This window comes from Trichechus manatus, unplaced genomic scaffold, assembly GCF_000243295.1.
Source record: "Trichechus manatus latirostris isolate Lorelei unplaced genomic scaffold, TriManLat1.0 scaffold00054, whole genome shotgun sequence".
Classification (NCBI taxonomy): Eukaryota; Metazoa; Chordata; class Mammalia; order Sirenia; family Trichechidae; genus Trichechus; species Trichechus manatus.
Window position 1 is genome coordinate 5,037,479 of NW_004443990.1, and position 13,133 is coordinate 5,050,611.

Consider the following 13,133-nt stretch of genomic DNA (forward strand, 5'->3'; position numbering starts at 1 on the left):
GTTATTCAAATACCAGCAGGGTCACTCAGGGTGGACAGGTTTCAGCTGAGCTTCCAGACAAAGGCAGACTAGGAAGAAGGACCTGGCAGTCTACTTCTGAAAAGAATTAGCCAGTGAAAACGTTATGAATAGCAGTGGAACATTGTCTGATATAGTGCCAGAAGTTGAGCCTCTCAGATTGGAAGGCACTCAAAATACGACTGGGGAAGAGCTGTCTCCTCAAAGTAGAGTTGACCTTAATGACGTGGATGGAGGTATTTTGAATCAGACAATCATATGGTCTACTATGCGGGGAATGACAACTTGAAGAGGAATGGCATTGCATTCATCCTCAAAAAGAACATTTCAAGATCTGCCCTGAAGTACAATGCTGTCAGTGATAAGATAATATCCATATGCCTACAAGGAAGACCAGTTAATACGACTATTATTCAAATTTACGCACCAACCTCTAAGGCCAAAGAGGAAGAAATTGAGGATTTTTACCAACTTCTGCAGTCTGACATTGATTAAACATGCAGTTAGGATGCACTGATAATTACTGGTGATTGGAATGCAAAAGTTGGAAACAAAGAAGAAGGATGGGTAGTTGGAAAATATGGCCTTGGTGATAGAAATGATGCCAGAGATCGCATGATTGAATTTTGCAAGACCAACGATGTCTTGATCGTAAATACCTTTTTTCACCAACGTAAATGGGGACTATATGCGTGGACCTCGACAGAAGGAATACACAGAAAACAAATCGACTATATCTATGGAAAGAGACAATGGAAAAGCTCAATATCATCAGTCAGAACAAGGCCAGGGGCTTACGGTGGAACAGACCATCATTTGTTCATATGCAAGTTCAAGTTGAAACTGAAAAAATTAGAAAAAGTCCACAAGAGCCAAAGTACGACCTTGAGTATATCCCACCTGAATTTAGACATCTCAAGAACAGATTTGACAAGTTGAACACTAATGACCAAAGACCAGACCAGTTGTGGAATGACATCAAGGACATCATACATAAAGAAAGCAAGAGGTCATTAAAAAGACAAGAAAGAAAGAAAGAAAAGACCAAAATGTAGGTCAAAAGAGACTGAAACTTGCTCTTGAACATCGAGTAGCTAAAGCAAAAGGAAGAAATGATGAAGTAAAAGGGTGAACAGAAGATTTCAAAGCGGGGCTTGAGAAGACATAGTAAAGTATTTCGATGACATGTGCAAAGACTTGGAGATAGAAAACCAAAAGGGAAGAACAAGCTCAGCATTCCTCAAGCTGAAAGAACTGAAAAAACAGTTCAAACCTCAAGTTGCAATATTGAAGGAGTCTATGGGGAAAATATTAAATGATACAGGAAGCATCAAAAGAAGATGGAAAGAATACACAGTCACTATACCAAAAAGAATAGGTAGGCCCTCAACCATTTCAGGAGGTAACATATAATCAGGAACCGATGGTACTGAAGGAAGAAGTTCAAGCTGCACTGAAGGCATTGGTGAAAAACAAGGCTCCAGGAATTGACAGAATACCGACTGAGATGTTTAAACAAACCAGTGCAGCACTGGAAGTGCTCACTTGTCTATGCCAAGAAATTTGGAAGACAGCTACCTGGCCAATCGACTGGAAGAGATCCATATTCATGCCTAGTCCCAAGAAATGTGATCCAATCGAATGTGGAAATTATTGGACAATATCATTAATATCACATGCAAGTAAAGTTTTGCTGAAGATCATTCAAAAGCAGCTGCAGCAGTACATTGACAGGGAACTGCCAGAAATTCAAGCTGGATTCAGAAGAGGACGTGGAACAAGGGATGTGCTGATATGAGATGGATCCTGGCTGAAAGCAGAGAATACCAGAAAGATATTTACCTGTGTTTCGTCGACTATGCAAAGGCGTTCAACTGTGTGGATTATAACAAATTATAGACAACATTGTGAAGAATGGGAATTCCAGAACACTTAACCGTGCTCATGAGGAACCTGTACATAGATCAAGAGGCAGTCATTCAAACAGAACAAGGAGATACTGCGTGGTTTAAAATCAGGAAAGGTGTGTGTCAGGATTATATCCTTTCACTATACCTATTCAATCTGTATGCTGAGCAAATAATCCAAGAAGGTGGACTATATGAAGAAGACTGGGGCATCAAGATTGGAGGAAGACTCATTAACAACCTGCATTATGCAGATGACACAAACTTGCTTGCTGAAAGTGAAGAGGACTTGAAGCACTTACTGATGAAGATCAAAGACCACAGCCTTCAGTATGGATTACATCTCAACATAAAGTAAACAAAAATCCTCACAACTGGACCAATAAGCTACATCATGATAAATGAGAGAAAACTGAACTTGTCAAGGATTTCATTTTACTCAGGTCCACAATCAACATTCATGGAAGCAGCAGTCAAGAAATCAAAAGACACATTGTATTGGACAAATCTGCTGCAGAAGATTTCTTTAAAGTGTTGAAAAGCAGAGATGTCACCTTGAAGACTAGGGTAAGCCTGACCCCAGCCATGGTGTTTTCAGTCACCTCATATGCATGTGAAAGCTGGATAATGAATAAGGAAGAACAAAGAGAATTAATGCCTTTGAATTGTCGTATTGGCGAAGAATATTGAATATACTGTGGGCTGCCAAAAGAACGAACTTATCTGTCTCACATACTTTGGACATATTGTCAGGAGGGATCAATCCCTGGAAAAGGACATTATGCTTGGTAAAGTAGAGGGTCAGCGAAAAAGAGGAAGACCTTCAACGAGACGGATTGACACAATGGCTGCAACACTGGGCTTAAGCATAACGATTGTGAGGATGGCACAGGACCAGGTGGTGTTTCGTTCTGTTGTACGTAGGGTCGCTATGAGTCAGAACTGACTCGATGTCACCTAACAACAACAACAACATACACACAATGGAATACTGTGCAATCATAAAGAACAATGATGAATCTGCAAAACATGTCCAAACATGAATGAATCTGGAGAGCATTATGCTGAGTGAAATAAGTTAATCACAAAAGGACAAATACTGTATGAGACCACTATTATAAAAACACATGAAAATGTTTCCACACAGAAAGAAACAATCTTTAATGGTCACGAGGGAGGGGAAGGGTGGAGAGGGAAAAACACTAACTAGGTAATAGATAAGTGGTAATTTTGATGAAGCGTAAGCCAGTACACAATATGGGGATATCAACACACCTTGACCAGAACAAAGTCATAGAAGCTTCACAGACACATCCAAATGTCCTGAGGGACCAAGCTACTGGGCTGAGGGCTGGGGACCATGGTCTCTGGGGACATCTAGCTCAACTGGCATAACATAGTCTATAAAGAAAGTGTTCTACATCTGACTGTGATGAGTAGCATCTGGGGTCTTAAAAGCCTGCGAGCAGCCATCTAAGGTACATCTACTGGTCTCATCCCTGCTGGAGCAAAAGAAAATGAAGAAAACCAAAGACACAAGGGAAAGATTAGTCCAAAGGACTAATGGACCACAACTACCACAACCTCCACCAGACTGAGCCCAGAACAACTAGACGGTGCCCGGCTACCACCACCAACTGCTCTGGCAGGGATCAATCACAATAGAGGGTCCCAGAGAGAGCAGAGAAAAACGTAGAACAAAATTCAAATTCACACACACAAAAAGAAGGCCAGGCTTGCTGGTCTGACAGAGACTGGAGAAACTCTGAGAGTATGGCCCCCAGGCACCCTTTTAACTCAGTACTGAAGTCACTCCTGAAGTTCACCCTTCAGCCAAAGAATAGACAGGTCTACAGTGCCACCAATAATACACGTGAAGAACGTGATTAGCATTTCAATTACGCATACAAGACTAATGGGAACACCAGTCCAAAAGCAAAGACGAGAAGGCAGGAAGGGACACGAAAACTGGACCAACGGAAACAGGGAGCCCAGAGTGGAGAAAGGGAGAGTGTTGATACATCGCAGAGATGGCAACCAATGTCACAAAACAATTTGTGTATTAACTGTTTAATGAGAAACTGATTTGCTTTGTAAACTTTCACCTAAAGCACAATTAAAAAAAGAAATACTAGTCTGAAGTTAGTAATAAACCCTTGTGGACATGGCCCTGTATGTATACTCATTGTCTATTATCCATCTCCCCGTTGGGTGTATCGGAAGGTCCCTCTGGACTTCAGCCCCCACCCTCTCCATGCCTCCCTCACTTCATATAGGACTTTTTGTCCTCTTGCCGAAACTCTATTCAACAGATGAAGGAATAAATGTCAGGGATAATAATAATAACAATAACAATAAGCCATACGCAAATTCTATGGTTAACAAAATATTTTCTCCCACATTTTAAATTTGAATCCCCTAACAAACCTGTAAGGCATTTGGGGTAGTTTTTGTTTTAAGCCAGTTTGGTAGGCAAGAAGCCATGAGGCCAAGAGGGGTTAGGTGGCTCATCCAAGGTCATCAGTTTAGGGCTTCAAACTCCGAATTCTGTGCTCTTTCCAACACTCCAGATTTGCCGCAAAAAAAAGTTAAAATAAGAAAATAGAAATGCTGTTACTGGGGAAATGACCTCATGATAAAAAGAAACTGCCCTCCAAAAAGTGAAGAAGGAGTTATGGTTTCCAGGGGCCGTGTGAACATTTCTTATTGTCATGGGAGTGTTAAAATCACCCATCACAAACAAAAATGATTTTTTTTCTTTTTTCTTAAAAACCTTAGTTTAAAAACTCATTTGCTTCTCATACCATCCTCACAACACTTCCACAAGCTATGAAGAAAGAAGATACAGTAGCCTTCTCCACTTTACCAATGGGAAAATAAAGCCAAAGAGAAGTGACCTACACATTGTCATTCCTTTTTACAAACTAGCCAGCGCTTCCCTAATCTCTTCACTGCTGCCTGCATCTCCTGGTTCCTCAGGGTGTAGATCATGGGGTTGAGCATGGGGGTCATGACCGTGTGGCTGATGGACACTGCTTTGTCCATGGAGAATGGGGTGAAGGGACGGGCATAGAGGTAAATACTCGGAATGAAGATCATAGACACTACAATGATGTGGGTGGTGCAGGTAGATGCTGCCTTCCTCCTTGCCTCTCCTGAGTGGGACCTCAGCATCACCAAAATGATCAGGTAGGAGGTCAGAAGGAGAAAGAACCAGATAGCATCCAGCATCCCACTGTTGCAAATCATGAAGAACTCCAAGATGGAAGTGTCAGTGCAGGCCAGTCTCAGTACTTGAGGAACATCACAGTAGAAGTTATCCAGGATGTTGGGGCCACAGAAAGGGAGTGGCAGCATCACAGCCAGCTGGGAAATGGAATGAACGAAGCCTACAACCCAGGCAGTCACCACCAGCCCCACACAGAGCTGAGTGTTCATGATGGTGACATAGTGGAGGGGCCGGGAGATGGCAATGAGGCGGTCATAGGCCATCACTGAGAGGAAGAAGATCATGGCGCCTCCCAGAAAGTGGAAGAAGAAGATCTGGGCCATGCAGCCCTGGTGGGAGATGGTTTTGTTCTCAGAAAGGAAGTCAACCAGCATCTTTGGGGCAGTAACTGAAGAGAAACTGAGGTCTAAGATAGCCAGGTTTCGGAGCAGAAAGTACATAGGTGTGTGGAGCCGGGAGTCAGAGGTCGCTGTGATCACAATGAGGAGGTTTCCCACAACAGTTGTGGTATAGACAAACAGAAACACCAGAAACAGAAAACGCTGGAGTGCTTGAGTCTGTGAGAGCCCCACGAAGATAAATTCCGATACCCAAGTAATGTTCCCTGGATCCATAGTATTTTCTCCTTAAACTTAAGGAAAGTAAGCCACAGACATAGATGCATTAAGTCACTACTTGACATTTTAGTGCTCGGAAGCTCAGAACTGATTTATCTAGGTCCATATGATGGGCGCCTTCATGGACAGATCATAATACCGGCGTTGATTAACGACCCTATCTTTGAGTAGTTTACAAATTGGGTGCTGGAATATACATAAATTAAAGCCACCCAGAAGCATATGTAATATGCCTCCATGAATTCAGTGTAATGTAGTGGAAAGATGCTTGGAGTCAGATGACCTAGACTCAAATGTCAGGTCTTCCATTTCCAGCAACTTAACCTTGAGTAAATACTTAATCCCTTTGGGTCTCAGTTTCAACTTCTGTAAGGTGGGAGTAACATTGTTTTCTTTATAGAGTTGTTTTGGGGCTAAAAGAGAATGACACATATAAAGTTTCTAGATCAGTGCCGGGAACAATAAATGGTAATCACCTTTCCATCTCTCCGAAGTCTTCTGATCTAAACACATCCTCTTTTCTTCCAATCACCAATAAGTTTTTTACCAGTAATTTTCCAAACAGCATTTATAATGTTGATGAACTTTGCATGTTTCTATGTTTTTTCTTCTACAGTTCAGCCATAAGCTTTAAATGCCGTAGATCTGGATTTACAATTACACAGTGCCCATCCTTGCCCATGGTCAGTATTCAATAAATATGGGGTGCTGACTGCTGGATGGGTGAATAGTTACATGGCAGGCAAGTTAGTGCAAGTGAGCCGCTGGATGGATGGACATTGAGCCTTCCAGTTGACCTCCCCAATGTAAATGGCTCCTTACTGGGTAAGGCCAGAACGCATGTAGTGTGTTTGCTAAGGAAAGAGACAGAGCAGAGGAAAATCCATTAGATTAAGAAATAGATGATGGATGTTGTTTCAAGGTGACTCTGAGAGTTTTTCTGAAAGGGACAGCAATTTTAGACAATGTTACTGAATCCAAAGATAGAAGGAAAAGGGAGATGTTGAAATAAGAGAAAGAAATAGATGGTGATTAAGAGGAAGAGAAATGGAGGAATAGAGCAAGTGAAGGAGGGGAAATGGAAAGTGGGAGGGGAGGGATAGGACCAAAGATGGAAGAACAGATGGAGGGGGAGAGATAGAAGATAACAAGGAGGGGGGTAATTTGCCTCCCTGTTCCCCTGTCCTGACTTAATCCCTTATCCTTTCTCATCTGGACTATTAACTCTATTATCTATTACAGATCGTTCCATTCTAATATTCTGCTTTCATTTGTTTCCACTCCAGTCCATTTTCTATCCTGCTGCGAATGAGATCTTTCTAAACTCAGATCTGATTAGGTCTCTCTCCTGCTTATAGTCTTTTAGTGACTACACACTGGTGCTGCTTGGGAGCCACATCAAATCCTTTGTGGATCAAATCAGGATAGCAAAACATACTTATACATGTGCATGCAACACTCCCTCAGCATGTCATACAAGGCAATAAAATGTAGTCTCCATTCACCTTTCTAATCAGTATTCTTTCCACCCAAGAAGCAATCGCTGTTTAAGGAACTTATAGCTTCTCACATATACGATATATTTGGCTATGTCCATATCTTTGGTTGTTGGCTGTTTTCTAAAATACCTTTTGCTACCTTCTCCACCTAAAAGCACTCAGATATCCCCTTCTTTATGACTCCTTCCCCCATTTCTCCCACAAAGAATTAATTCCTCATTTCTCTGGGTTCCTATAACACCTGATAAGTACCTCTCCTTACAGCATTTATCATATGCTTTTACTGTTGCTTCCTCACACACACACAACTAGATTGTAAATTCAGTAATTTAGAACAATAACCTAGGATGGCAACTCTGATTTAGCAGTTGCTCAAAAAATGTTTGCCAATTTAATGCATTAAGTAGGTAATTACGTGACCTTCACTATGTGGGGAATTTTGGAGTGAGTTTGCTTATCCTTTGCTCTCAGCATCTTCACTCTAATTCCTAGGGCAAATTCTATGCTTGGTTATTAAAAGCTGCTTTTCACATGCAACCTGAGGCAGCTGTTTTGGACAACGCATCCTCCTGCATTACTTCCTGATGCTTTTCTCATGTTTTAGACCTACAACCATCAAGTCTATGTCCAGTTTCTATTCCTCCCACCCTCCAGCAGGTGTTGCATGATCCTTCTTACAGTAGACCCCTCTGCAGGTGAAGAAACCCTGGGTCTCTCACCTTCCTTTAGCCCAGAATGGGCGAGGGGTTTCAAGTCCTACGTCTTCTTGGAGCTCCTTTCCCCACAGCTTCACCTTTTTCCAGCCCCTGCCCATACCTCAGTACACTACATTGGGAGTGACCCTAGAGGAAGCGAGAATACCCTTGGGGAGAAACTATTGGACTAGGCTCAGGAAGCAGAGCTGGGCTGATTACCGCTGGAGGTGAGGGAGCAATGGGAGTTGTTAAAAATGATTTTAAATGTCCCAAAAACATACAGTCTTTGAGAGGTCTGCCTTGGGGGCCAAAGGCACCTATGACATTGAAAATGTTAGAGATTTGGGGAGTGTAGGATTAGCAGGCCAAGATCCAAAAGGACAAGAGTCATGTTGTAGAGAAAAACTTGAACGTTGTTTCAGTTAAAACAGAGAGGTTTATTAAGGGTTTAAAACAATTGCAGCTGGGGAATTACTTACGAAGCCCACTGAAAATGGAACCAGGTAGTCCTGGGGAATTTTGGTTATACAAGTATCCTCACGGAGTAAAAAGAGGAACCAAGCCATAGGGAGGGCAACTGCAGGAAAATCAATGAATATTGCAATAATCACACTCTGATTGGTTACTGATTATTAATAGTATAGTTATTGATTACAAATAGTTTCACAGGATGCTCAGATCATGGTCACAAGATGCTTACATGTATTTTCTTTGTTTATCTTGCAAAAATATCTTGCTGGCAACAGCACTTAGACTCTTCCTGAATACGTGTATTTTAAAGAGTGCAGATGGTCACTTGGTCAACACCTTTCGGGGCATATGGTTTCACATCCTGGTTTTGACCACCGAGGAAAAACATGTGTTTTTTTTTAAACAAAAACAAAAACACACGTAGCCTTTAGTCTAGAAATCCAGATAAAATTAGATCGCATGATCAGCATATTATGTCTCTGTTTCACTGACTGCGCTGAAAAGTTTCTCTTCCTGAGACAGTAGTTTAAAAGAAACCGACTCTCTGGGAGTTTTGAAGAACCCATTTTTTTACAGTGGTCATTCTTATCCTTCAGAGTGCATCTGAATCACCTAAAGGGCTTGTTAAAAAAACAAAATTGTTGATTCAGTAGGTCAGGGGTAAGACCAAGAATTTGCATTTGTAACAAGTTCTCATATAATGCTGATACTGCTGTTCTGGGGACCACACTTTGAGAACCACTCATTTCCCCGTGTTGCAGGTCTCAGTTTGCTCATCAGCACAATGGATCATTCTCTTTCATGGAGTCATCAAGACAACTGGTTTTCTTTCTTCCTTTTTTTAAAAATGAATTGACCTTTACTTGGACAAAGTAACAGGTGGAAAAAAGTTTGTATACTACATTAGAAACCAAATATCTTGTAAACCCTGCCCTTTATTTTGTCAACCAGACCCCAAGATTTGTCCCCCATCCATATCCAATTCTATTTGAACCATCTATAAAGTGCTAGCATTCTTTATATGTGAAATATTACTCCCTTTAATACAATAATTGATACAGGAAGCCCATATATTTTCTCATTATGAAGAACTGACCAAAAATGGAATAGACTGGCATTGTAACCTGGTTGAGCTATACAAACTGTGATTTCTTAGAGCTCTCTGATCTACATAGAGTTTCCAGGTTGGTCTGAATTCTTTCATTGCAAACGTTTATACTTGGCAAAATAAATTGCCTCTGGTAGATTAAAACACAAAGTGATTGTTGCCCAATTAGGGTCCATGCCCTGGAGCAGTCGAGCCAATGAAAAGTACTCCAAATCAGAAATAGAGAGAAAGTTTATTTAGGAGGTGACACCAACGGAGAGTCCAGCAGCAACACAAGCTGTCTTTATGGAGTCCCAGAAGGCAGTTTTACATTAGAGTTATATATTTTTGTCGTAAGGGGGACATAGTGTCTTTTAGGCATGTAGCCCATAAATGGTATGGCCGGATGAGTTACTCATTACAAGATAATCACAAAAGACTCTGTCAGACTAAAGAGATACATGCTGGACATCTCCTTATCAGGCTAAAGATTTACAGACTGGACATCTGGGCTCTAATCTTTATGTGGGGGGTTGTAAGTCACAGGTGGCTGAACAGAACAAAACAAAGCCATTAACAACAGTATGCGGAAAGGAGAAGGCAGGTAGAAAAAAAACTTATAGGTTCATCATGGTGTTAATTATGTCAAGCTCTCAATCGCCCATTTTGAAAGGGAGAAAACATGTTGCAAAGTATTATGGTCACATGGTGCTCCTCCACTTACAATAGATACAGATTTTTTAAAAGAGACTAATTCTTCCCAATATTTAGGGCTTTAGTTGATTTTAAAATCGAGCCACTTGGGAAAGTAGTCTCTGTTGATATTGGGGAAGGGAATATGCCTTGTCAAACTCATTGACCATCAGATGGATGATTCTGAGTTACCTGGATTAATTATTTATGATTCTGATTTAGCTGTCAGTAAGAGAGACTTGGAGCCAAAATGTCAGCAGTTTGAACCCACCAGCTGCTCCTTGAAAACCCTATGGGGCAGTTCTACTCTGTCCTATAGTGTCGCTATAAATCAGAATCAGCTTGATGGCAATGGATTTGGTTTTTCGGTTTTAAGAGAGATCTGGTATTTTCCAGTTTATATATTTCTCCTGTCAAGGCATATGTGGGTCTATAAAATGTCTACCAGACCTCATCTGTTCACTGCACCCAGTAGCCAACATGATGACTGTCTAAGTGGCAGGAATGGAATAATTATACTAAATACTCAGGGAAAACTGAGCTGAGAAAATTATTTCCCTACGTACTACATTTCTAAGAAAATAAATATTTTGTCATAGATACAGCATAGCTTCAGTAAAAGATGTCTTAAATGTATAAATTCTCATGGATATAGCTGTCTTCATGTAAATGGAGGATATTTCTCAGCAAGGAGCCCTGGTAGTGCAGTATTTCAACTGCTCAGCTGCTAACCAAAAGGTACATGGTTAGAACCCACCATCTGCTCCCCAGGAGAGAGATGTGGCAGTTTGCTTCTGTAATGATTTACAGCCTTGAATTCTGGTCAACATGGTGCTATAGTCAGAAGCACTATGCTGTCTCTCCACAGCAAAGATAAGAAAAACTAAGTCATACAGAGTCACACATCAATCCTGAAAACCTAAGCATCAAATGAAGAGATAAAGAACTCACCCAAGCACCGAATGGAATAAGAAGCTGACCAAGAACAGAGAGCGAGGAGAGATACATGCAGCGGTCCCCTATCAGCTACTGCATCATGGATCCACCATCTTGGACTCCTATCGGAGATCAGCGAACAGGGAGTACGAGAAAGCAGCTTCTTGGAGCTTCCAGCAGGAGACAGAACAACCGGTAACCAGTGATATAGGCTTTCCCACCCCCACCCTTCTTCACTCCCACTTAGCCTCCTTTGCTTCCTGCAGCCACAGTCTCTTGGCTAGGAAGCACCAGCTTCACCCTGATGTTGCTTGGATTCCACCCACACGCACTGGTCGGCTCCCTGAGTGCCTTCTGTTGGCTGCTGGTGTTGCTTTTTCCCACTTCTTTAGATTTCTTCCTTACCTCTCACCACCTCCCCCTCCTTTCTCTTAAATACCTGGCTCCATGCGATATCTTTGCTTCTTCTTGAAAGGGTGCGAAACACTGCTTCACTGTGAAACTGCTTCCCAGCCCATGCCACCACACAGGTGGGACCCCCGGGGCTTTTTTGTTTGTTTTCTTTTTCTTTACTCAGCTTGGGAGCCCCTTCTAGTCGGGCAGTACCATGCAGCTTGGAAGGCACTCCCTTACTCTGCACAGACGCACAGGGACATCCCTGGGGGCATTTCTTTTTTCTTGTTTTTTTTCCTTTGTTTTTGTTTCTTTGGTTTGTTTTCTTCTCTCTCTTATTCCCTTTTTGTCTTTCTTCATTTCCAGTTTCTTGATTTATTTTTTCTTTTACCCTTTTTAATTTTTTTATTTTTGTTTTTCCCCATTTCTCAGTCTCTCATCTCTCCACTCCAATAGCAAGCTCCCTTAGCACTCTTTTTTGTTTGTGTGTATGTTTTTGGCTCCTGTTCCTCTCTCCTCTCTCTCCTCTTCCCCATACCCATCTTAGCTCCACACATCACAATCTACCCCCTCCTTCCTGCCTACCTGCACCATGCACTGAACATCACATTCCCAAGCAGCACAGGCATGGCCTACTGGAACCTGCCCTGCACTGATTCCTGGTCAGCACTGTCAGCCCTGGTACGTGCCACAAACAACCCATCCAAGCAACTCCCCTTCAGCTGGACCTGCCCTGCTGTACCATACCTGAGTGACTGACCATGCCCATTGAAGAAGGAAGTTAAAAGTATCATGCCCACAGACGAGCAAACAACAAAGAACGCACAGCCTGCCTGCTCACACATAACCAAATAAAACAAAAAAGCAGGACAAAACAAACAAATCTACAATCAATAAACGAGGAAAATAACCACTGAATGCCCCAAAGACAGCAGACAATGTCAAAACATTTACAAAAACAGGACAGGATGGTTCCAGTAGGTGTCCAAAATAAAATACCAGATGACTTTCCAGTAGAAGAAAAGGCACTAGACCTAACTGATAGGGAATTCAAATCTCTAATATTCAGAATTATCCAAAGGTTGAAGCAAAAAGCAGACAAAAATGAGGAAAAAAAAGACAAATTCATGGAAAAGGCAGAAAAATTCATGGAAAATACAGACAAAAAATGGAAGAATTCAAGAAAATAATACAGGAACAAAATGCTAAAATAAGTTCACAACTAGAAATCACATAAAAACAACAATTAGAAATCCAAAAGATAAACAACAAGATTCCAGAAATGGACAGTGTCATAGAAGGGCTGAGGAGCAGGTTTGAAACAATGGATGATAAGATCAGCAAAATTGAAGACAAACACTTGGACACAACTCTGTCTGAGGAAAAATCAGAAAAAAGAACAAAGAAAAATGAAGAAACCCTGAGAATTATGTGGGATACAATCAAAAGCAAAAATCTGTGAGTGATCGGAGTTCCAGAACAGGAGGAGAAAACAGAAAACATAGAGTATCATTGAAGAATTGCTGACAGAAAACTTCCCCAGTATCATGAAAGATGAAAAGCTGACCATCCAAGAAGCTCAATGAAC

At 41.5% G+C, this 13,133-nt stretch overlaps 1 protein-coding gene across 1 annotated transcript; it reads right to left on the reverse strand.

Annotated features, from left to right (window-relative positions):
- Window positions 1–4,832: 4,832 nt before the first annotated feature.
- Window positions 4,833–5,768, reverse strand: LOC101341578 (olfactory receptor 4D2). Its single transcript, XM_004377888.1, has one exon. The coding sequence runs from the start codon at window positions 5,766–5,768 to the stop codon at window positions 4,833–4,835; it is 936 nt and encodes a 311-aa protein (XP_004377945.1).
- Window positions 5,769–13,133: the final 7,365 nt, after the last annotated feature.